The sequence below is a fragment of the Dissoconium aciculare genome (genome assembly GCF_010015565.1).
Source record: "Dissoconium aciculare CBS 342.82 unplaced genomic scaffold K489scaffold_10, whole genome shotgun sequence".
NCBI classification, from domain to species: domain Eukaryota; kingdom Fungi; phylum Ascomycota; class Dothideomycetes; order Mycosphaerellales; family Dissoconiaceae; genus Dissoconium; species Dissoconium aciculare.
Genome location: NW_022984960.1, coordinates 141233 through 163440, shown reverse-complemented (window position 1 = coordinate 163440; position 22208 = coordinate 141233). Strand labels below are relative to the sequence as shown.

The window sequence follows — 22208 nt, the reverse complement described above, 5'->3', positions numbered from 1 at the left end:
GAAGCGCGTCGCGTGCTAGAACAACATGATGACTGCAATCGAGGTCAATGTCTTATTACTTATGCAAACGCCAAGGAGGTATTGGCTCGACCGTCTGATAACCATGTTGCTGGACGAGAAGTTCGGAACCATGTCCATCCATCAACTACGACCCTTGAAACTCGTACAGTAAATCATGCCCCCCCCCATCACAAGACTCGCATCACGTACTCCGTCGGACCAGCACGACCTCATAAAGATCTCGACAAAAGCGAAGAGAATCGCTGCTGCTCATAAACACTGAATATGCGTTTCTTATGAATCTTTAAATTAGACAGTACCTTTCATGCTGTCTCCGGGTATCCGCAAAAACACCTTGAACGCCTTGCTTTTCGTCGTAAACATTGCCTTGTCGCCACCCTCGGCTCTACGCGAAATGGATTCCCTCCTGGTTGAACGCATACAACAGCTTCAAGAAATCGCCTTCGTCGCATAATCTGGCACGCTTCTCCGCCAGTTCCGTGTCGACCTCCAGCACCTTCTTGACTTTGGCTCGGACCAGTTCTGCGACCTTGCCCTTCCTCTTTCGGTTCGGGTTGTCCTGCATTTTCTTTGCCTGCCTATCCGCCTCTTCCTTGAAGAATTCCGGGACGTCCTCGTCATCGTCCACCTCCATGACGCCGGCCAGGTCTTCATCCTCATCCTGATCTTCTCCGCCTTCGACCTCCATGGCGTCGCCGCCCTCACTCGGGCCGTCATCTAAGGGAATGTTGTTTTGCGCGCAGAACGTCCGGTAATTTGATTCCAGCATGGACATGACGCTCACCGTGCCGATGAATGCACTTCGTAGGACTCGGTTCTTGCGGACGAAGCAGACCCGCAGCAAGCCGTCCCATTCGTCATAGCTGATCTGCGGTTTGGGGTTCTTGGGGGATATCCTGACGACGTTGCTTTCGACCTGCGGTGGAGGATTGAAGTTGTTCTTGCCCACCTTCATCACGTGGTCCACTTTCGCCCACATCTGCGCATTCACCGATAGTCGACTGTAGAGCTTGTCTCCCGGTTTGGCGAACAGGCGCATCGCGAATTCTCGTTGAAACATCAGCACGCACGTGCGAGGAGCGGGCATGGTCGCCAGCAGCTTGAACGTCAAAGGCGAGGAAATCTGGTATGGCGTGTTCGAGATGCAAATGTCAAAGTACGGCAATTCGGGCAGTTTGATCACGTCTCCCAAGATCAACTCCAGACGCTTCGCCGCAGGCGTGCCTTGGAATCGCTTCGTGAGTTCAGCAGCCATACGCGGATCCTGCTCGACAGCAATGACTCGTTTGGCCTTCTCCAAGATCCTCACAGTCAAATTGCCGGTACCAGGGCCGACCTCCAAGACTATGTCCGACTGCTTCACGTCTGCTTTGTCCACAATCGCCTGGGCCACACCAGGGTTTTTGAGAATATGTTGACCAATGTCTGTATTCATCTTGAAGATGTTGTTGGCGGCGCTCGCTGCTTTGCTCTTGCGCGCCGAAGCGCCTGCGTAAGGATCGGACTTTGCGACCCCATAGTTGCCTTTGCGTGGTGTTTTCGGCATTGTATCGAATGTGCGTTGTATACTGCAGGTGTTCAAGGCATTTCAAAAAAATTGATAACGGGTCGTAATCGATAACCAGGGCTTTGGATCTGGGAAATTTTGCACGGGCTGCTTACGTAAAGAGGGTCCATACGATTTCCCGAGCTGTCCAGCACCCTATGAAACCCCAAACTAGCCAATTCTTCCGTAGTTGATTGTGCCGAAAATGGCTTGTTTGGGGTTCCTCCAGGTCCCCAGGTAATTTTGATTCTGGGGAATTTGAAGCCGAGGGTGCGCATGACGTCGCGCGTGTGAATGCAGACGCGCATCCGCGTCCCACGCTCCGAGTACATCGGAGCTGCTCATAAAGTATGGGCAAAAAGTCATTTGTCAAACCAGACCTCCCATGATCTGAACGATCTTGAATCGACAGTCATTGTGATTGAAATACCTGCAATCTGTGGAAAGCGTATCGACACCGCTGCACATTTTCAAGACAAGAGACAAGACTCCCGCCCCGGAAGCAATCGAACCGGTCAAAATGCCAAAGCCATCAGCTTCACGCAAGCGAGCTGCTGAAGAAGACTACGACTCCGACGATGGATTCGTCGAGAAGGAGAATGGCAAAGCTCCCAAAGCGAAGAAGACCAAGAGCTCAAGTAATGGTGATAGTGCTGGCGCACTCGTTGATGACGATGGCAATGAGTACTGGGAGGTGCGTAATCAGTAGCCAATTGGCCTTGCGGCCTTCATCGCGCTCGGAAAGAAATCTAATGCGTTGGAAACCAATGTCTAATATGGAGAAACGATCGATGTACTGATCTGATTCGCTCTGGTAGATTTCAGCCAAACGCCGTGTACAAGTGTCACAGTTTGGCAAAGGCACATTCGTCAATATCCGCGAGTTCTATGAGGCGAACGGTAAAACACTACCCGGAAAGAAGGTACATGGACCCTTTTTGACGGAGATTCTGATGTCATCATCATGGACGTGATATGACATGCTATGCTGCATCAAGCTGACCAGACCTGCAGGGCATCGCACTGCCCATCGAGCAATTCAACGCTCTAGTAGAACTGTTGCCTGAAATTGAGAAAGCATTGAAACCCAAGGCCGGAGATCTGCCCATCTCTCGACCACGTTATGATGAGGAGGGCCCCAAATCGGCGGCTGCCAGCAATGAGCAGAAGGAAAGCAAGGAGCCCGTCGCATCCGACGAAGACGAGACAGTCGGTGACGATAAAAAAGGAAAGCACAACGACAGACCGCAGAAGCGTCAGAAGCAAAAGGCGAACCACGAAGCGACCAGTAGTGAGGATGAGGGCTGAAGCGAGGTCAACGACGGAATTTGCGGTAGAGACTAATCAGTCTGATTTCGAGGAGAAGCTTAAAAAACACAAACTTGAACGAAAGGAGAACAGTCGAATTGTTCAGCATCATCAGAGAAGGGAGCTCCACGTCCCTTCCTGTCACGAAGATTTTGGCAGGGAATGATAGCACAGCCGCTTCGTGAGTCCTTGTGTGGGATTTGTCTCCCGTCCAACTCGCAGGTTAGATACGATTGCGAAGGTGGCGCAATTGTACCAACATAAGCTACGAGATGGCAAATGCTCTCAGGGGAGCTCGCGCCTATTCGTTTCGTGTTGACGATTGTGCGTGTCCGACAACAAAGATGTGCCTGACTGAAATATCCACATACTGAGGACGAAGGACATGCAAAAGGGCACATTTACATATGGATGCAGCGTTCGGCATCGGCTATGCGCTCGCCGCCGTGCAAATGGCTGAGCAGAAACGGGCCATGGCAATACGGTACAACGAGTGTCACCCAGGCAACCAAGAGTCAAACAATGAATATAGATACTGTTCCAACACTCTTCGTGATAATCATTATGTACAAAACACACTTCACACTAGAACAACCCATATGGGTTCTTCTCACCCTTCCATATCGACATCTTCCTCTTCATCATCGTCATCATCCTCACTGGTATCCTCATCCACAACCTCCGCTGGATTGCTTACACTTCCCATCACAGCTTCATTGACCAATCCCTCCATCATGGCAATATCGTCACCCTCCTCATCGTCAGGCGCGATGTCATGCTTCAAGGGAAGGAAGACATCAAAGCCGCCAGTACCCATCGTCCCCAGCCTTCCCGCCACGATCCTCGCGCTAGGACCCGTCAGATGATCGACGTCCGCCTCCTGCACCGCATCCTTGAGGAAACCCAACGTGGTCTCGAAGCTCATCTTCATGAACGGGCTGGGATTGCCACGGTAACCCATACGGTTGAACGGGGCGTATTCACCGCCGCGCGTCATGTAGTCCGCGATGAGCGTGAGGTGGCGGGGGTCGACGGAGATGGCGTGGCTGCCGAAGACGGACTGCAATTCGCGGACGATGGTGTTGCGCGCGGCCTCGATGCCGTAGTATTTGAGCATGTCGGCGACGGAGTTGGTTGTGATGCGGTTGGGGTGTACGACGTGCTGGTAGTCCCAGATGGCGGGGAGATTGACGCCGTTGGCGAGCAGGATGATGGAGTTGTCTTCCGAGCCCTCGCTGGCTTCGACGTCGAGGATGCAGAGGGAGATGCCGGGGACGCTTTGGACGAGGGCGTTGCGGAGCGCGGTCTCGACGAGGTTGAGCATGAGGATTTTGGCCGTCGTGCTGTCGTATTCCATGGCAAAGTTACAGTGAGCGCCGTTCTTGTCATCGAAGGAGAATTTCACGACGTCGTTGGTTGTCTTGCCGCCCTTGATGCGCACCTCACGGTCTTTAGCTACCGATGCGGCGGCTTTGAAATTCTCTTTGGGTGACGGAGTGGATGATGGACTGCCTCCATATGTCTCATCTTCTTCAGAGTCGGACTCGAGTGTGCTGTCTGCGTCTTGGGTTTGTTTCGCGATACGCGTTTCTTCTTCATCTTCGTATGCCTCGTAACCTGATTGTTGTTTGTTGCTCCTGGATTTGTCCCGGGTTGCATCATCGTCGCCCTCGTCGTCAGAATCATCTTCGCCTCCCTCGGCCACACCTCCAGGCCGGGTGGTCTCTTGCTCGATGGTCCCAGCGCTGACGCCGACTTCGGGCTGTGCGTCAGAACTTGATGTACCGGACTTCAACGACTTGGCATCGCCTCGCTTCTTCAACTCTTTGCGAGTGAGGGCCTGTAGCCAAGGCAAAAGACGATGTTCGATCGTCGCAACAACGTCTGAAATCTCGATTGCGTATTCCTTGAGGTACTCTTTGGCCGGGAAGAAGTCAAGTGAGATGTCGTAGCGCTTCGCCTCTGCGTATGAGATGCCTCTTCCTGTCGACTCTGTCACAGTGACCTTGTCTGTTAGATCTGCCAGACTGAGCTTGCTGATGCCCTTGGCAAATTTTCTCCCATCATCCTGAGTCAGACCCTCATTCAAGATCAAAGTCATTGTTGGGGTGGCGATATTTGTCGCAGCTGTCATGACGATTTCTCGAAGACGTGGGATACCAAGGGTGACGTTCTTCGCGGCGTGTCCTGCCAAATGGAAAGTGTTGAGGGTCATTTGTGTACTGGGCTCTCCAACAGATTGGCCGGCCACGACACCGACAGCATCACCAGCTTCGGCCACAGATTTAAGGTAGCGCATTTCCAGAATGGAATTGAAATTCTTCTTCGACAACACGCCCTTGCCGGTTTTCTTGTCCTTGATCAGGCCATCGACGTTCGAATCAACGTATGCCTTGCCCTTCGTGTAGATCTTTTCGCTCATACTGCCTGCGTACTTGCTTGGTGGATAGAGTGAGAGTGCTGGTTCGCTCGCGCCAAGGTCACCAGTCTTTCGGTACCTCTTCTCCGCGGCTTTGTTATGTTCCTTGGCCTCTTCGCTGATCAGTTGACCGATATCACTCTTGAGGCCGAATGAGTGGAATAATGACACATAGTTCTCCGCGACAAACTTGAAATCGGAGAGATACCTGGCCTTGCCGACATCCAACCCGTCTTCGCCATACAGGAACTGCACCATGCTTCCATCGGTTGTATCACGGACAGAGGAGTCATGCTCGACTTTCAGGCCTTCCATGCCTTTAATCAAGCACCGCTGGAGATATCCAGATCGAGATGTCTTCACAGCAGTGTCGATGAGACCTTCTCGACCAGCCATGGCATGGAAAAAGTACTCCTGCGGGCGGATACCCGTTAAGAAGCGATCCACAATGTAGCCGCCTGCTCGCACGCTGGTCTCGAATGGCTTGAAGCAGGGAAGCGTCTTGCCACTGACCATGACTGGTACTCTTCGTCCTTCCAAGGTTTGTTGGCCGAGATTGCAGGAGATGAGATTGACGTTGACCTTGGATCCCTTGGCACCAGAATTGGTCATTGTCTGCATCTGGTTTCTGGGAAAGGGTTTGTATAGAGCAGTAGGCATGCAACTGCCTGAAACTTCCGAGCTGATCTTACCCACAGCACCACTGGTCAATTGATCAAGGACCTGCTGTTTGCTATCATCACGCAGCACATCTTCGAGACGACGGCGGAGCTCCCGGTCCTCAGTTGTGGTTACACCTTCTTCGAGACCCACATATTTTGCGGCAACGTCAAGTCCAGTGGTAGCGGCCGGTGCAAGCGCCTTCTGTCGAGCCTCCTCGCCCTGTTTGGTGAACACGAGGTCTTCAACACCACAGGAGAAAGCACGCATGTGAAGCAGTTTGGTCAAAAGTCGACCCAGAACACTGAGAAGTTTTCCGGCGATGGTGTGCCCATAAGTTTGATATACGCAGTCGACTAAGCCGCCAGGCGTAGGTCCAATCTGCTTTTTGTCGAGGATGCCTGAAAGGAGCTCGCCATCTTTGAAGATCACGATGCCCTCTTCAGATCCAGATTTGCCCCACAATTTTGCATCAGTGGTAGTCTTTCCGGTCATCGTAAGACCCTCAGCGCCACGAGGCGTCAGATTTTTCAAGATCGTACTGAAGACTTGTTTTCCCGTCCATAAAGCCTTGGGTTTCATGACAGCTGGTGGAAGGGTTTCTACCCTGCCGGAAGCACAATGCCCATGCTCAGGTCGAAGTGCTGAGTAGAGCAAATTCATGTATTCGCCGCGATCAAAGAACATATCCCGATTACTCAACCACACCGAGATCGAAATATGATCTTGAATCAAACCTCGCAAAGGATTACCCGCAGTCGCAGAAAGGTATTGATGATCTGTGTCGGCGATAGAGAGCGCCTCGGCTCGCGCAAGCTCATTTTGGGGGAAATGCATGTTCATCTCATCGCCGTCGAAATCTGCGTTATACGTGTTGCAGTTGGCATAGTGCATACGCAATGTCTTCTCCCCAGGCAGGACGCGCGCACGATGACACATCATTGACGGCTTGTGTAGTGTTGGCTGTCTGTTCATAATCACGATATCACCATTGTTCAGATGGCGGAGAACTTTCTTCGGCCTTGTTCCTCTTGTATTACCAGTCGCAGCAGGTGATAGAAGCTGATTCGCTAGGGCGATTCGCTCATCGGCACTTTTGCGTTCCAAATTGACGACGGCCCCGTTCTCGTCCTCGATCGCGACAGCACCAGGCCAGACGAAAGCTCCATTCCGGACAGCTTCTTGCAGCTCGTCGATGTTCCATTGCGTGACGGGTTCGGGATACGTCAGCTTGATGGCAAACACGGGCGGTACGCCAATTTCGTTTGTTTCGATGTTCGGATCTGGCGAGATGACAGTGCGCGCAGCGAAGTTGACACGCTTGCCCATCATGTACTTTCGGAACATGCCTTCTTTCTTTTCTAGCTTCTGCTTGACTCCATCAGGAATCCTTGCTGCTGCTCGACCTCCTACGGGCGCAAGGCCTTTGTCGACAATCCCATTGACACCTTCTTGCAGGGCAAGCCAAGTGGTTTCCAGATCGGCGTATGTCCGTGCTCGGAGACGATACTCTGATGGCTTCTCCAGACCACTCAGTTCACGCTGGATTTGAGCGATGGTTTCGCATTGTGTGATGATGGACTTGTACGTCGTGTTCTCCTGGGCCTCAGATATTTCGTTATTGCCCATTCTGGCTTCCGGTCGGAATCGATTCGGTGGCACAAGAACAGCGTGCATAAAGAACATATCCGCAGACACACCGACATCGCCCTTGATCTGGTTCCTTCTGCCAGAGCCATACACAAGGCCCATGATTGCTCGTTCTTTCTCAAACAACAGGGTTAACTGTGCGAGCACTCTCGAAGGGTTCAGATATTCTTCCTGTGCAGTAGCAACTGTTTTTGCACGCTTGCTCGAAGATTCTTGGGCTTCACCTACTAGGGTCCCGCCAGCGATTTCCGGCTCCTCCTCGGAGCTCTCCTCCATATCAACGTCCTCATCTGAGGACCTGTCCAGGTCCGCGACAGCTTCGTCGACATCCCGCTTCCTCTTCTTACCTTCTTCAAGACGACGCTGTCTTCTCAGCTGGATTATGGGATCTATAGCCTTGACACCTGCCTGGACCACTGCCAGATGTTCCTTCTCGGTTAACGCCTTCTTGAAAATCTTGACACAGCGATCCTTGCGGTAGCTGTGGTTGATGCCTGAACAATTTCCACACTTCTTGCCTTTGTTGATTGATGTCATGAAATCTTTAATGATGTGTCGCCGAGCGTTGACTACTGCCTCAGTTTGTGTATCAGCCGGTTGGCCACTTTCCCGAGCGCGAATCAACGCTGCTTCCACAAATCGTTCATATTTCAATGTAGTCTGCTTCACGTCTGCATCGTCCTCAGAATCATCGTCAACTTCGATGCCATTGGCGTCCCCATCTTCTTTATTGCGATATTTCAAATCCTCCAGGTCATGCAGCTCTTTCAACAAGCCTGCCTCAGCGAGCTTCAACCTCGCAATGAACAGGCTGACTTCGCCTCGCTTCATCTTTAGTCTCGAACAGTAAACGCAAGATGCGCGTAATAGTCGAAGGACCTGATCCATGAAGGTTGGGTGGTAACAAGGGACTGGCAGCTCGATGTGACCGGGATGACCCGGACATTGCGGAGTTTTCAAACCACATGTAGCACATGCATTGTCTGCGAACTGCCCCAGCTCAGCGCTGTAGAGTCCGCCGGGTACCGGATTCAAAAGTGTGTCGAAGGTAGTGCTGCTGGTGATGCGCTTGGCTGAGAGAGCACGAATATCAGCGGTCGACAGGTAGCCAAAGCTGACGCCGCTGATCTGCGACGCCACAGGCGCCGATGTATTCATGGTGACTGTCGAGTTCCAGTCCGTGGGAAGGCGATTTACTCAAAAGATCAGTTTGTTGTAGCGAAAGTCATTGGGCGTTTTGCGCCCTGGTGTGAACGAACGAGTGCGAGACCTTGGGATATGTACGAAAAATCGTGGAGCGTTCAAGCCTCAACGTGTATGAAGCTGATTTGACACGGCTTTGACATCGACAATTGTATGCCGTCGGTCGGGGTTGATGTCAATCGTATAAATCCAAAAAATTTAGAATGCGCCGACGACTATCAGATATTCTTTCTTAAAGCCGCAGCATATTTTTTGATATCTTCGCTAGCGCCGGCAAGCTGCCTGGGTGTACCGAGAGCTGTACTTTAGAGCGGACCGTGCCGAACATCGCCGCTGTGACGGCAGCGCGGATGTGTCACAGTCGTCACGCTCCAGCGCTCCCGAGGACGTGATGCGATCGCATTTTTATTGATCTTTCATTGCGTATCACGAACTGACTGATCCGGAATGGTCACCCGACGACGGCCACATCGATAAAATCTCTCAGCCAGGATAACTATCAACTGATGTATACAGTCGGAATGCTGCGCACTCTTCGACTTGGCTGAACATGATCTCGTTTTGATAAGCCGCCCATCACGGAAGAGTTACGGATTATTTTGACTGGACGCGTTGGCTTGTACGAGAGGTGCAGTCTAGCGACCCGCACAGTTGTGGAAGTCGACACATTTGATGCTTTTACGATTACGAGTGTGGCATCATGGCGGACACAATCTCCCACAAGAGACCGGCAGAACGCGAGGATGGAGAGGACAGCGATGCAAAGCGCAGAAAGCAAGAGATGGCCGAAAAACTGGCTAAGATCAAAGCGAAGTTGGCAAGAGGTAATCCTGGCGCAGCTCCGGTCATTGCATCACCAGCGACTACAGCGGCAACTCCATCGAATTCTGGCCCTTCTCAATCTGGCAATGGTACCCTATCAAAGGAGGAGATGGCGAGGAGAATTGCCGAAATCAAGGCGAGAGCGCAAGCCAGAAACGGGGGATCGGTCGCACCTGTTGTTCAACGGCCAGATCCCGATATCAAAGCGCAGATCGCGGAGGCCAGGGCGAAAGCAGCGCTCTTAGCATCACAAAGATCGGCACCACAGCCTGCAGAGTCCTCGAATGGTGTGCAGAACGCTCGGGTTGATCACAAAGCTCCGTTTGAGCCCGGCGCTCGAGACAGCCAAGCAAGTCGTTCTTCCGGCGATTCTAGGGTCAACAAAGGAGGACTCGCGGCAGATTTACATCCTGCTTTGCGAAGCGAGGGCTTTGGAACGAACGAGGATCAAAAACTATCCGAACGAAGCGGAAGAGGTGGTTTGAGCGTCGGCTTACATCCGTCACTGCTGGATAACTCTACTTTACGACCCACTCCAAATCAGCATGGCCACCGGTCTGGGGCGTCACAGAAGAGCAGACCTGTGCCCAAGGTGAAAAGCAATCCTTACATTGCCGACGAAGAAGAGCTGAAAGATGCTCAAACGAAAGGTAGCGAAAGAAAAAGCAAAGCACTCTCTTTCTTCGAACATGGAAAATTCATCGCCCAGGGCAATGCTCAACGAGAAGCTGCGCAGTTAGAGGAAATGAAGCGTAGGATTGCACTTGACGCCAGGAAAACACAAATCGAAGAGGCTTCAGATCGAGCATTCGTAATCTCCCGACCGCCAGCGATCGAGTGGTGGGATGAAGCTGCGTTGCCTGATGGCTGCACAAGCTATGAGGGCGTCGACACAGCTGACGTGGTCAAGAATAGCGAGGTCGATGGGCGCATCACAGACCTTGTGTGCCATCCAGTACTACTGCAGCCACCTCAGGAAAAGTTTTTGCAGCCGGTGAAGCCACTGATGTTGACGCCCAAAGAAATGGCCAAACTTCGGCGGCAGAGGCGTCGAGCCGACATGAAGGAGGAACAAGCCAGAATACGCATGGGCTTGGTGCCGCCACCACCTCCCAAAGTGAAGAAGAGCAATATGATGCGAGTGCTGGGTGAACAAGCTGTCAAAGATCCAACCGCAGTTGAGGCTCGTGTCAATCGCGAGATCGCACAACGTCAAAACGACCATGAGCAGGCCAACGCTGATCGAGCACTCACCAAAGAGCAACGGCTAGAGAAATTAAAAACACAACAGGTCGGAGACGCCGCGAAGGGCCTTAAAATCGCCGTGTTTCGAGTTGACGACCTCAGCTCGGGCAAACACCGATACCAGGTTGATGTTGGAGCCAAAGATAATGCGTTGACCGGTGTGGTGGTCATGAACCCAACAATGTATCTCATCATCGTCGAGGGTGGGGAGCACAGCATGAAAAAGTATCGCAAGCTGCTCAATCGCATCAAGTGGACCGAGAATGAGCCGCCCAAATCGGGATCCAACCCCACAACCTTTACTGGAACACGCGTCGAAGATTCATCACGAGGCAAAGGCAGCAAAGCCGCGGAGTGGTGTAATCCGTATCATGCAGATGGGACTCTGAAGGACCTGAGCTCTAATCGATGCACGCTTGTCTGGGAGGGTGATGAGGCGGAGCTCAAGTACAAGAAGTGGGAGCCACGGACGTGCGAAACTGACGGTGAAGCTAAAGATTTCCTCAAACGATCAGGCATGGAAAATATGTGGACTCTGGCACGAAGCAAGTAGGCGATCATGCAGGTGGCTTGCCCCAGTACGAGCGGCATGCTTCGACCCATTTGTCGACCTAATTTCGCCTGACATGCACGCTATGCATCAGAAGATAGGCGGATTGCCTTCCTGGTTCTAAGCAAGCTCATCACCTTCTGGCGTGCTTCGGAGGTGAGCCAAGACATCAGCTGTTTCGCGCTAATAAATCTTGGAAGTCTTAATAAATGCTTGCGGTTTGGTCCGCGCTAGCCACAGACGCCTATCGATTATTGGCTTCTTTCGCTCTCCGTGCGAGCATCTCGCAATCTTTGAGCTCTCGTCTACATGGCTGAGAACGTGGCGTTATTAGCAGACCACGCAGTGCGCTTTCAGAAATCCTGACAAGCCCACCGATGCTTCTATACGACCTCATGTGCAGTCGGCGACACAGGTGTAGAGGGAACGCGCGTACCGATTGGAAATGGAATGAATAAGTCTCTTGATCTTCTCGGCCTCAAGTATAGTTGAAGACCTTGAAGGATCTTTCGGCCGATCGAACAGTCGCCGAGGAGTGGCGAATGGCTGTATGAAAGACAGCGGTACAATACGATACGCTAATAATGGTACAATATATCGCTTCAGCATACCCTTCGAACAAATACATCACACTAGTCGCGCCATCGTTGCAACTGCGTCTTTCAAAATACCCTCTTGCTCAACCTCAGCTCGCTTACTCGTGTCTACTGTGGCGACGATTAGCATCGTCGAAGATAATCCATGTATGCAACCCATATGTGCGGACTCAAGAGCTGTTCCGTTTTCGTCCGATGCTTCATCATCACGCGGCCTCACATCTCGCTCGCCGAGCGAGCTGCAGTCATATTGTAATATTTTCGTCGAGTCCAGCATTATCACCAAGCTGGATTGGCCGTGGCGCACTCCGACTCATGTTTGACGCACGCCACTTTGCGAAAACCGGAGGTGGAGGACATGCTGCAAAGGTCGGTCCTACACTAATTTGGAGCTCCCAAAAATTCGAACTCTCGTACATGACATCGTCGAAATCCGCATCACGACTTTTCGAAGCGCTAGAAGCTGAAGCTGTGCGCCTCAGAATCTCACCACTGCGGCTTTTACAGACTTTGCGAGTAGCTTCGCCTTTGGCTGTTAGTGTTCAGCTGGACAACCTAGTAACGCTGGTCCAAAGTCCAACGACAAATAGAATGTGTGACGTATCCCGAGTCCCTGTGATCTGGAAAAGGATTTCGCCTTCGCGACTCCGACGAAGCGTTATCACAGCAGTTTTCGGGCAGTTTTGGGACAGTAGAAAATCGACTGCGCTCCTCGAAAAGGAATCTGTTGCGTCCCGTGACTTGGCAACATCTCTCTCTCTCCCCATCTTCTGCGGTGTAGCTGCACACATTTTGGCCACTCGATCAGACCTTGGTGCTCCTTCACTTTAGCGTGCGTCCCGTCACCCTCAGACCCTGCAGGGCGGAGATCGACATGCAAGTGGTTGAGGAATCCGCCACCACAGCACGAGCACGAATCCAGACCACAAAGCTCTCGAGAAGGCCTAAAAGATCGTTGCATATCTAGCTGCATCGACATCGTCCTGTAGGAGCAAGGCATGCAAATTACGCGGACGCCCACCTACCATGTCGAGACGTTGAACGTTCCCCATCTGCGTATGGTATGTGCATGAGGTGTCAAACTCCAGCTTTTTACCCCACACAGCCCAGCCCAGCAGGGTTGGCGGGGTGGTCTGGGGAAAATCCATGGACGGCACTTCCAAGGTTGCCCGGGTGGGAGCGAATTGAACAAAGAAAAAAGCGCAGTGCATACAGACGATTTTCACTGCGAGGACGATCATGTCCTGGACAGTAAGGATCTACCACGGCACAATGATTCCTATTTGATGATGTAGGATTTAGGATGTTTCGTTCCTGTTTCAATTTTGCGTTCCTGCTTGTGGGATCCTACAATGCTTGACCTCCTTTGTCAAACATGCATTGTTCCTGCCGAGGCCAAAGGAATCTTGCATGTGCGACCATCTCTTCCTCAACCAAGATCCGTTCCCATCTTTTCCACAGGTGTCGGACGCCCTCCACGACGGCGATAGTGATGGTGATGGTGGCGCTCGTCCCCGATTTCGCGCGCTCTTACATGACGTATCAAATGGTGTCGATGAAGGTCCGCCTCGCCTCAATCATACTAGAGGTAATACGTCCACGAGTTTCCACCAGACCGACTTATGATCGAGAAGCTAATGCTCCGCGAGACCCACTTGACATGAAGCACAATGAGCTGGCAGAAGACGCCAGTGGATTGGGTTTGTAATGCGGAATGAAGCCGGTTTCGGCCACGAACCTGCCAGAGACTCGAGTGCAATTCGCTTGAAAACTTTAAAAAGCTTGAACGGCGGAAGGCTGATTTGGCACTCAATGGCTTGCCGCATAGCTGATGATCGCTCGCCACTGGCGCACTGATTCACAGCGAACCGCTGAGTGTTGCACTATGGACAGGAGCGGCGTTTCTAGGAGCATACGATCATGACAGCAGATGACACGACAATGCCTCGTAGCGATAACGATTGATGGAAGCGGGGCTCGAGCATGTAGTCGAATCTGTGCATTTGTGGGCAGTGCCTGTCCTGATACCGCTGTAAAATACCCGAGACACCTCCAGACTCATCAAGCTTTTAGTTTTCGACCATTGTGTGATGAAGAGAAAAATGGTTGCAGGCCCACCAATGCGGCCGCCGCTAGACGGACCATGCGCCCGGCGCTCTCTCGCGCACGTTCTCCCTGCATGGGCATGGGCGAATTCGTGAGAACATCGACAGCCCGCCAAATTTCATTGGTGTGGGCGCTGCAGATCCCCAGACTTGCCCCCAGGATCAGCGCCGCCCGCATTGTAGCGCCTGCTCAACTTTAAGTTTATGTCAGACTCGACCACGCTCAGGCTTTGAAGCGCTGACACAGACTATCTGAGTTTATTCTATTATGCTTTTTGGAATGATGACATGGACGTGTCCAAGATGCCCACAACGAACCATTATCAGAACATTTGGGCAGGACAATATCGTCGATCATGAGCAACAACAGCACACCGTCTGAGGTTCATTCAAGAGCTAAGCGAGAAGAGGAAACCCATCGGGGAGCTGCTGTCTCTCAACACGAGCTTTATGCACAGCTCATGGGGAAGCGGACGTCGTCGTCGTCGAATAGTATGCATGATCATCACCGCGTTGTACCTCGAGATACTTGTTGAGTACTTCTGAGCATGTCGGTGCCGGACTACTGCATGTCGGCGTGACAGCTATGTACGAAGTTACAGGACCGACAAGATTTCGCACTAATCAACTCACTACATGCCTCGTCGATGTCGTCTTGAAGCCCAGTGCGGAGTCATTCCAAATGGTATCAGAAACAAGATCAAGATGACGGTCGACGAGTGTTCTGGGAGTGATATAAAGTCACGGAGTCAAGACCTCTCCAACGTTCTCCAGCTCATCAACACAACTCCTTCCTTCGTTCTACACCATCATCCTTCGTTCTTCAGTTTATCTCTCTTGCTCCTCTTCCTGCAGTCAAGATGCGCAGCTCATTGATCCTCGCCCTCGCGGCCTCTGCTTTCGCAAGCCCCATCTCCAACCCCATCGCTCTCCCTCTCCCGGCTCTCCCCGAGTCCGCTGGCAGCCTCCAGGACCTCGCTGTCCCCTTCAAGCGTGAGGCTGGTGTCGAGGCCGCCAAGCCCTCCAAGCACCCTCGTGAGGCATTCGTCGAGGCCTCCAAGCCCACTGCCTCCAAGCACCCTCGCGACGCCGCCGTCGAGGCCGTGAAGCCCTCCAAGCACCCCCGCGAGGCTGCCGTCGAGGCTGCTAAGCCCACCCCGAAGCCCTCCAAGGCTCCTCGCGAGGCCGCTGTCGAGGCTGCTAAGCCTACTGCCTCCAAGCACCCTCGCGACGCCGCCGTCGAGGCCGTGAAGCCCTCCAAGCACCCCCGCGAGGCTGCCGTCGAGGCTGCTAAGCCCACCCCGAAGCCCTCCAAGGCTCCTCGTGAGGCTGCTGTCGAGGCTGCCAAGCCTACTGCCTCCAAGCACCCTCGTGAGGCTGCCGTTGAGGCCACCAAGCCTACCGCATCCAAGGCTCCTCGCGATGCCGCTGTCGCCGCTGCCAAGCCCACCGCTTCCAAGGCCCCTCGCGATGCCGCTGTCCAGGCCGCCAAGCCCACCGCATCCAAGGCTCCCCGTGACGCCGCTGTCGCCGCTGCTAAGCCCACTGCTTCCAAGGCCCCTCGCGACGCTGCTGTCGCCGCTGCTAAGCCCACCGCTTCCAAGGCTCCCCGTGACGCCGCTGTCGAGGCTGCTAAGCCCACTGCCTCCAAGCACCCCCGCGACGCTATGATCGAGGCTACCAAGCCCAAGCCTACCACTCTCTCGAAGGCTCCTCGCGATGCTGCCGTTGAGGCCGCCAAGCCTACTGCTTCCAAGCACCCTCGCGATGCCATGATCGAGGCTGCTAAGCCTACTCCTTCCAAGGCTCCCCGCGACGCTGCTGTCGACGTTGCCAGGCCTCCCCCTTTCAAGGCCGCTGTCGCCGCTGCTAAGCCCACTCCTTCCAAGGCTCCCCGCGACGCCGCTGTCGAGGCTGCTAAGCCCACTCCTTCCAAGCACCCTCGCGATGCTATGATCGAGGCTGCTAAGCCCACTCCCTCCAAGCACCCTCGCGCCGTTGAGGCCACCAAGCCCAAGCCTTCCAAGGCCCCCCGTGCTGTCGAGGCCACCAAGCCCAAGCCTTCCAAGGCTCCTCGCGCTGTTGAGGCTACCAAGCCCAAGCCTTCCGGCCACTAAACGTTCTTTTTTGAACGAGTGTTGCTTACCGTTTCTTAATTGTCTTTACGAATTTTCATGTTTACGAGAAGGATTACATTGTGGCAGGGTTCACAGACATGGCCGGACCGCGCCCTGAAGAAAATTGAGCGTTGATCGAGTCAGCATCAGACGAGAATATGGCGGGGGTGATTTCATGCCTCTTTCTGGCTGGTTCGCAGTCAGGTTGAGTGAGCATTGGCACTGATGTGCCATAATACATAGAGAGAGAAACTATCACTTTTCATCACCGAATGAGTCCATTTCCACATGTAGAATTGAACCCTTGTCATGATATGCGGCATTCACCAAAAAGGACCGATCTGCGCAATGCTCAAGTGCTTATAATCCTGGCCTTGCTGTTTCGCAGATCATGTCTGATCGACAACGTGAAGTCAATTCGGCGCGACGCGGGTGTTGCCGCCAAAGCTTGAGTTTCAGATCCTGGTCGTTTCGTCTGCAGTGAGGATCCACTCAGCAAGCTTATCGTCATTTCCCCACCGTTAGTCCTGGGCAGTCACGGTCACCTCATTGTCTGACGAATGCAATGTAGATCCGGCTGCGATATCAAGGAGACCAGTCGATGTCCTCGCTCGCGCACGTTCGTTCGATGTGTATTATACATCCCGGTGTCATTCATCCTCATATGATGCCATTGGCATTCCCCGGCGGGAACCGATCCTTGCGCGATGCCGACAAGGATTCGAAAATATGCAGAAGGCTGATCACTTCGACTGCCCCTCACAGATGAGTTCGACTGACTCTACAGTCCTACCTCGGATAGTGGATTGATCGAGTTGAAGCTGCCGTCAGTGTCTACCTTGATCGGACCTGCCGATACACTCCCAGTAGGAATTTGCGTTCAGCGAAAGCCCTGGAACGAATGATTAGTAAACTCGCTCTCGGAACAGTGAATGGGGTACGACTCACACAAGCAGAACGAGAAGCCCCGCAAGTGTACCCACTCGAAGGATCTCCCCGAGCAGGCCATATCTGCTCAATGCTCCTTCCGTAGCCCTCACGGCACTCCCCACCACAGCCGTGAATGCGACCGCCAACGCACCTGGCAGAAGATCCGTCACAGCAAACCCCACGCGCTCATTCTTGAAGTATCGTGCTGCAAACTCCAGATTGAAGATAATCCGCAATCCCATATTGACGCAATTCGCAAGCACCAAGCCCTTGGCTCCCATCTGTAAGACCGATAGGAAAACCCATGTGCTCGCGGCGAAGCCGATGGAAAAGGCCGCCATCCAGAGACTTTGCCTGCGTAGTTCGGGTGCAGAAGCTGCGGCGGCGACAAATGCTTCGCTGACACCGTTGATTGCGAGTAACGGTATGCTGTAGCAGTATGTTGCGAGGACTTCGCCTGCACCCGAGTCGGACCAGCGAGATCCGGCGACCAGCCGTAGGAGAAGCGGTGCGGCGGTTGGGCCGATGGCCACAGCGAGGAGAGAGACGATGCAGTAGAAACGTAGTACAGACTGTAGTATTGAAGAGGCTTGTTTGAGCTGTGGCAGGGCAGCATCGTCGTTGGTCTTCTTGTCGTCGGTTTTCTCTTTCTTTGCCTCCTGAGAATTGTGACACAGAGAGGCAAACAGATTACGGGAACTGTCTTCGATGGGTCGGAGAAGCATGCGCGCTATCAGACCACCATAATTGGCAGACAGCGCATACATGCCCTGGTCCTCAAGCGTTGCAAATCTAGCACTCACGAAAGTGTCGCCTTGGGTGAGGAGGTATTTGATGCCTGATTGGACATATAACGACAGGCTGAGATTTACCAATGGCTTGGAGAGCGTAGCGAAGTAATATTCATTGGGAGAGCTATGGACCGATGAGCATGACTTACCGATCGAGGAGGCACGAGATCCTGTACACACCTGGGCTTGATCTGGCGCAGGATCAGGGAGAATTTCTCGAGCTGGGCAACGGCAGATGTTCGCCAAAGATAGACGACCGTCAGCGTCGCACAGTATGCGAACTCTCCAATCGCAAAAGGGAGAACACCAAGCTCAATGCCCTGGTGATGTGCCCAGAAGACCGTCGCGGCTGTCGCGATGGTCTTGAGCACCACCGCCGAGGCCTCCGCCGAAGCGCGAACTTTGTAAAGCATCCTCTGTTGCACGACGACAAACGCAGGTTCAGAGAGGAGCTCGATTATAGCCGCCACCTCGCAGATCCGAATCGCCTGAGAAAAGTATGGGATATTCGGATGGCCAGCATATAAAAACCATTCTCCCAGGCCCAGCGCGAATATCAGCCCACTTCCAATGCCCAGGTAAGACAAATTGATGGCAGACTGGACACCTCCATGACTCTGCCGTTGACAAGCCACACGCAGACTTTCTCGGGCGAAATGATGGGCCGTGATGATGAAGACTTCCAATTGAAGTGCAGCGCCCAATAGTTCGGGCGACAAGAAGCGTAACAGGACCTGATTCAACGCGAACGTGAGCGCTCGGGATCCGATCTGCAACAGGATGAGAAAAGTGGCGCCTTTCGCCGAAGCCGCAACCGCATCGCTTGATTTATCTGCCATTACGAGATGGTCAGATTCCAGTGATAAGAGAGTCTGGAGTCATTGAGAGATAAAAGGCATTGGCTCACGCGCGTGCATTTCAATATTGAAGAATCAGTGCTGTCGCAATAATAATCTCAGGGTCTCGAGTCCGCCTTGGGAACGTCTTGGCATGACGAACTCCATACCCCTCGCCAGCCCTGTTCACAATGCCGAGCAGCACACACCCCACACGTTTGCAGCGTCGCAAAAGAAACGTCGACATCTGCGGAGGAGGCATCAATTGAACGCCAGACTATGAGATTATCCTAGGCAGCGACAATTAGCCCCGGCGGCAGTCCCTCACCATCCTTCATTGCCCACCATGCTCGAATTCCGAACGCCCGGCTTCAATCCGTACAGCGTCAAGTACTCGCCCTTTTTCGACAGCCGGCTCGCCGTCTGCGCCGGCGCCAACTTCGGTCTTGTCGGCAATGGGCGTCTCTACGTTCTCAGCCTGACGCCGCGCGGGATCGTCTGCGAGAAATACTTCGAAACGCAGGACTGCCTGTTCGACCTGGCCTGGTCGGAGCAACATGAGAACCAAGTCTTGACCGCGGGCGGCGATGGCAGCATCAAACTCTTCGACATGGGCGTGGGCGAGTTCCCGGTCGCGAACTGGCAAGAACATGGGCGAGAGGTCTTCTCAGTACACTGGAACCTCCTCGAGAAGAGCACGTTCCTGTCCTCAAGCTGGGACGGCACGATCAAGATTTGGACGCCGGAGCGCAAGGAGAGCATCATGACGCTCCCGGTACACTCCTGCGTCTATTCGGCCCAGTACAGCCCGCACCACCCGCAGATCGTCACGGCCGTCTCACGCGACTCGCACCTCCGCGTGTTCGATTTACGCAGCAAGCCCAGCGCGCAGAACCACCTCACGCTGGCGGTCCCGATTCACGCGCCACCCAAGATGCCGCTCCCGGGGGGCTTCACACCGCGCAGCACGGGGCCCACGGAATGTCTGACGCACGACTGGAACAAGTACCGCGACTCGGTGCTGGCGACGGCAGGCGTCGACGGCGTCATCCGAACATTCGATCTACGTATGCCCTCGGGCCCGATGCAGTTCCTCGCGGGTCACGAATATGCCACCCGCCGCATCAGCTGGAGCCCGCATCTCAGCGACGTCCTCTTGAGCGCCAGCTATGACATGACGTGTCGCGTGTGGACGGACGGGAGCAACGCCACGGCGACCGGAGAGGCGACCGGGATAGGTCGCGAGTTGGGACGTATGGAAAGACATACGGAGTTCGCGATGGGTGTGGATTGGTGTTTGTTCGGGGCGGAGGGATGGTGCACGACGTGTGCGTGGGACGAGCGGGTTTTGGTCTGGGACGTCCGGGAGCACATGCGAGGGTGAAGGTTCCCAACAACATTTCTGCCCGCCGGGTTTGGCGGATGCGGGTTGCAACGCAGCGATGAGGACGGTCCTCGGGCCAGTCCCCGGGCTGCCGACAGACCGCGTGCATGCCGAGATACGAACGAAATGAATGATATATCCTCACGAGGAGGCGGAACAATGCATTTTGAGAAAGCGGAAGATATCGACGAATTTCACGATGGAGCGCCACAGACGAACTCACGCCAGAGGAGACAGCACGACTGTTCATCCGCACATACAAGACAGCGATATCTCCCATTTCAAAGAATCCTTTACTTTTTTTCCATTAAAAAAAACATCTGGGGCAGTCGAGGTACGCACGACCTCATCCTCATCTCTCATACATCCGACGAGGGTAAAAAAAGCATGTTCCTATCTCCATCTACCGCTGTTTTTAGAGGGAAAGACATCGATGTGGGAGGGGCGGTGGGGATATAAAGAAAGGAAAATGCGAGAAGGAGAAAAAGCAAGCGCCGTCTATCCATCGTCACACGCGCGAGGAAACCTGGAATCAACCGCAACGGAGCCGGGAACCCAACTACCGGAACGGCAATGAGCTCCCGCCGCGCTGATCCGCGGCCGGCCGCTGCGGCAGCCAGACGTCGACTGAAGGCCGGCGCGCCGCCTCCTGCATGAACGGCAGCCGCGGGAGTTCGGCCGAGGGCTTCTCCTGCGCGGTCTGGTACGAGGCGGCGTGGGAGATGGAGGATTCGCGGACGGCGGCGTTGTTGTTGCTGTTATTTACGCCGTTGCCGCCGCTGGGGCCTGCTGCTGCTGCTGCATCTCGGGTTCCGTTGGGTTCTTGGCTGCCTGTGGAAGAGAGGAAATGGTTAGTTGGGTTGTACGGTAGAAGATGGCGCGCGCAATCGTTGAAGTCATTCTGTTTCTTTTTTTGGCCTGGAGGAGGCGTTGGGGTATGGCACGCTCTTGTTGATGCATCATGTTCATATTTCGACTTTTCGTCGAAAAAGAAGCCAACATTTTGTTCTACTTTGAACTTCTCCCGCGTTTCTTTTTTTTCTTTCTTTTCTTTTTCTTCAAACTCAACTATGCGCCGCGCCACATGCACGGGACTCACCACTTGCCTTTCTTTTCCGGATCATGAGGAACGCTGCGGCGAGCGCCGCCAGGAGCGCCGGAACACCGAGGCCGACACCGACACCGATGAAGCTGCTCGTGTAGTCGATGCCCTTGTAAGGGTCCTTGGCGGTGTCGGCCCCGGCACCAGCTGCGGCGGCGCCACCTGCTGGGTTGGTAACGGCTGCGGTCGCGGCGGACGCACTGGACGACGAGGCTCCGGATGACGAGGCGGAAGATGATGTGCTGGTCACCATGGTGGACGCGCCGGTGGAGGTGGTTGCGGCGCCGGTGCCGGTGCTGGTCGGGGCTGCGGTGGAAGTCTTAATCCCTGTGATCGAGGCCGCAGCCGCGGCAGGCAGGACGAGAATGTCGGAGCTGTCGACGTAGGCACCGCCCTCCTCCTGGGCGTTTCTGAGGCGGAAGAAGAAGGCTTGTCTGTCCAGGCTGGCGGAGGCCAGAGTGCCGGCGGTCCATTTGTAGGAGTTTTCTGAGATCGATGCGTTTACTGTTCCTTGGTCAGCTTCCTGGTCGGATACTATCCCAAACTTCTCGGGTTCATCGCAGTGATTTGGGCGAGCCCCGTCCCAGAGCGGAGAGGAGCCGTTCCAAAGACCCACGAGCGAGGTTTACGTACCAAGCATGGTGTACTGGTAAGCACCGTCGGCTTGTGGTCCCTGCCATAGCTCGATGCTCGTGTAGGCGTACGGAGTAGACCATAGAAGAGGGACGACGTCGCCTCCGCTGAACTTCGCGGCCGAACCAGGAACTGGCAGCATCCAGGATTGAGCGAGTGCGGTCGACGCGAAACCCGTCGCCAGGACGGCGACTTGGAGGAGTGACGACATGGACATGGTGACAGTCGTGAAGGGAATGTGTTGTTAGAGGACGGAGCCGTGGTTATGGGCGCACAGCAACGACAGCGAT

General features: G+C 54.0%; 10 protein-coding genes across 10 annotated transcripts; 4 read left to right on the top strand and 6 right to left on the bottom strand.

The window, feature by feature from the left end:
- Positions 1-29: 29 nt before the first annotated feature.
- Positions 30-1675, bottom strand: K489DRAFT_382438 (rRNA adenine dimethylase). The gene has a single exon (XM_033605371.1). The coding sequence runs from the start codon at positions 1565-1567 to the stop codon at positions 407-409; it is 1161 nt and encodes a 386-aa protein (XP_033457535.1). The 5' UTR covers positions 1568-1675; the 3' UTR covers positions 30-406.
- Positions 1676-1827: 152 nt separating this feature from the next.
- K489DRAFT_34056 (PC4-domain-containing protein) lies at positions 1828-2905 on the top strand. The gene is made up of 3 exons (XM_033602266.1): positions 1828-2261; positions 2386-2490; positions 2582-2905. Exons 1-3 carry the CDS (start codon positions 2088-2090, stop codon positions 2873-2875), a joined length of 573 nt encoding a protein of 190 aa, XP_033457534.1. The 5' UTR covers positions 1828-2087; the 3' UTR covers positions 2876-2905.
- Positions 2906-3389: 484 nt separating this feature from the next.
- Positions 3390-9015, bottom strand: K489DRAFT_360740 (beta and beta-prime subunits of DNA dependent RNA-polymerase). Its single transcript, XM_033602621.1, has one exon. The coding sequence runs from the start codon at positions 8760-8762 to the stop codon at positions 3486-3488; it is 5277 nt and encodes a 1758-aa protein (XP_033457533.1). The 5' UTR covers positions 8763-9015; the 3' UTR covers positions 3390-3485.
- A 1053-nt stretch (positions 9016-10068) lies between these two features.
- K489DRAFT_292801 (Pre-mRNA-splicing factor 3) lies at positions 10069-11421 on the top strand (the record flags this gene model as incomplete). The annotated part of the gene is made up of 1 exon (XM_033600233.1): positions 10069-11421. A coding segment is annotated over one exon (1353 nt), but the record flags the coding sequence as incomplete, so codon positions are not given.
- A 297-nt stretch (positions 11422-11718) lies between these two features.
- Positions 11719-13123, top strand: K489DRAFT_34026 (uncharacterized protein). The gene has a single exon (XM_033602259.1). It carries the CDS (start codon positions 12009-12011, stop codon positions 12849-12851), a length of 843 nt encoding a protein of 280 aa, XP_033457531.1. The 5' UTR covers positions 11719-12008; the 3' UTR covers positions 12852-13123.
- On the bottom strand, positions 12909-13432 carry K489DRAFT_34017 (uncharacterized protein). Its single transcript, XM_033602256.1, has one exon. The coding sequence runs from the start codon at positions 13259-13261 to the stop codon at positions 12965-12967; it is 297 nt and encodes a 98-aa protein (XP_033457530.1). The 5' UTR covers positions 13262-13432; the 3' UTR covers positions 12909-12964.
- Positions 13433-14644: 1212 nt separating this feature from the next.
- K489DRAFT_33979 (uncharacterized protein) lies at positions 14645-16378 on the bottom strand. Its single transcript, XM_033602252.1, has 2 exons — positions 15476-16378; positions 14645-15331 (listed from the first exon to the last, which is right to left on the bottom strand). Exons 1-2 carry the CDS (start codon positions 15897-15899, stop codon positions 14949-14951), a joined length of 807 nt encoding a protein of 268 aa, XP_033457529.1. The 5' UTR covers positions 15900-16378; the 3' UTR covers positions 14645-14948.
- A 698-nt stretch (positions 16379-17076) lies between these two features.
- On the bottom strand, positions 17077-18802 carry K489DRAFT_323200 (Rft-1-domain-containing protein; the record flags this gene model as incomplete). Its single annotated transcript, XM_033601682.1, has 3 exons — positions 17077-17134; positions 17191-18087; positions 18144-18802. The coding sequence occupies 3 exons, from the start codon at positions 18800-18802 to the stop codon at positions 17077-17079; spliced, it is 1614 nt and encodes a 537-aa protein (XP_033457528.1).
- Positions 18803-19145: 343 nt separating this feature from the next.
- On the top strand, positions 19146-20183 carry K489DRAFT_323881 (WD40 repeat-like protein; the record flags this gene model as incomplete). Its single annotated transcript, XM_033601727.1, has 1 exon — positions 19146-20183. The coding sequence occupies one exon, from the start codon at positions 19146-19148 to the stop codon at positions 20181-20183; it is 1038 nt and encodes a 345-aa protein (XP_033457527.1).
- A 559-nt stretch (positions 20184-20742) lies between these two features.
- Positions 20743-22135, bottom strand: K489DRAFT_372282 (uncharacterized protein; the record flags this gene model as incomplete). Its single annotated transcript, XM_033603323.1, has 3 exons — positions 20743-21251; positions 21283-21819; positions 21919-22135. 3 exons carry the CDS (start codon positions 22133-22135, stop codon positions 20743-20745), a joined length of 1263 nt encoding a protein of 420 aa, XP_033457526.1.
- Positions 22136-22208: the final 73 nt, after the last annotated feature.

Coding starts and splice junctions, on each gene's coding strand:
- K489DRAFT_382438 (XM_033605371.1), bottom strand. CDS start 1,567: ATGCCGAAAACACCACGCAAAGGCAACTATGGGGTCGCAAAGTCCGAT.
- K489DRAFT_34056 (XM_033602266.1), top strand. CDS start 2,088: ATGCCAAAGCCATCAGCTTCACGCAAGCGAGCTGCTGAAGAAGACTAC. Junction 2,262..2,385: donor ATGGCAATGAGTACTGGGAG/GTGCGTAATCAG, acceptor TCGCTCTGGTAG/ATTTCAGCCAAACGCCGTGT. Junction 2,491..2,581: donor AAACACTACCCGGAAAGAAG/GTACATGGACCC, acceptor CCAGACCTGCAG/GGCATCGCACTGCCCATCGA.
- K489DRAFT_360740 (XM_033602621.1), bottom strand. CDS start 8,762: ATGAATACATCGGCGCCTGTGGCGTCGCAGATCAGCGGCGTCAGCTTT.
- K489DRAFT_34026 (XM_033602259.1), top strand. CDS start 12,009: ATGGTACAATATATCGCTTCAGCATACCCTTCGAACAAATACATCACA.
- K489DRAFT_34017 (XM_033602256.1), bottom strand. CDS start 13,261: ATGATCGTCCTCGCAGTGAAAATCGTCTGTATGCACTGCGCTTTTTTC.
- K489DRAFT_33979 (XM_033602252.1), bottom strand. CDS start 15,899: ATGGCATCGCGAGGGTGCTTGGAAGCAGTAGGCTTGGCGGCCTCAACG. Junction 15,332..15,475: donor AGGGTGCTTGGAGGCAGTAG/GCTTGGCAGCCT, acceptor TGGAGGCAGTAG/GCTTAGCAGCCTCGACAGCG.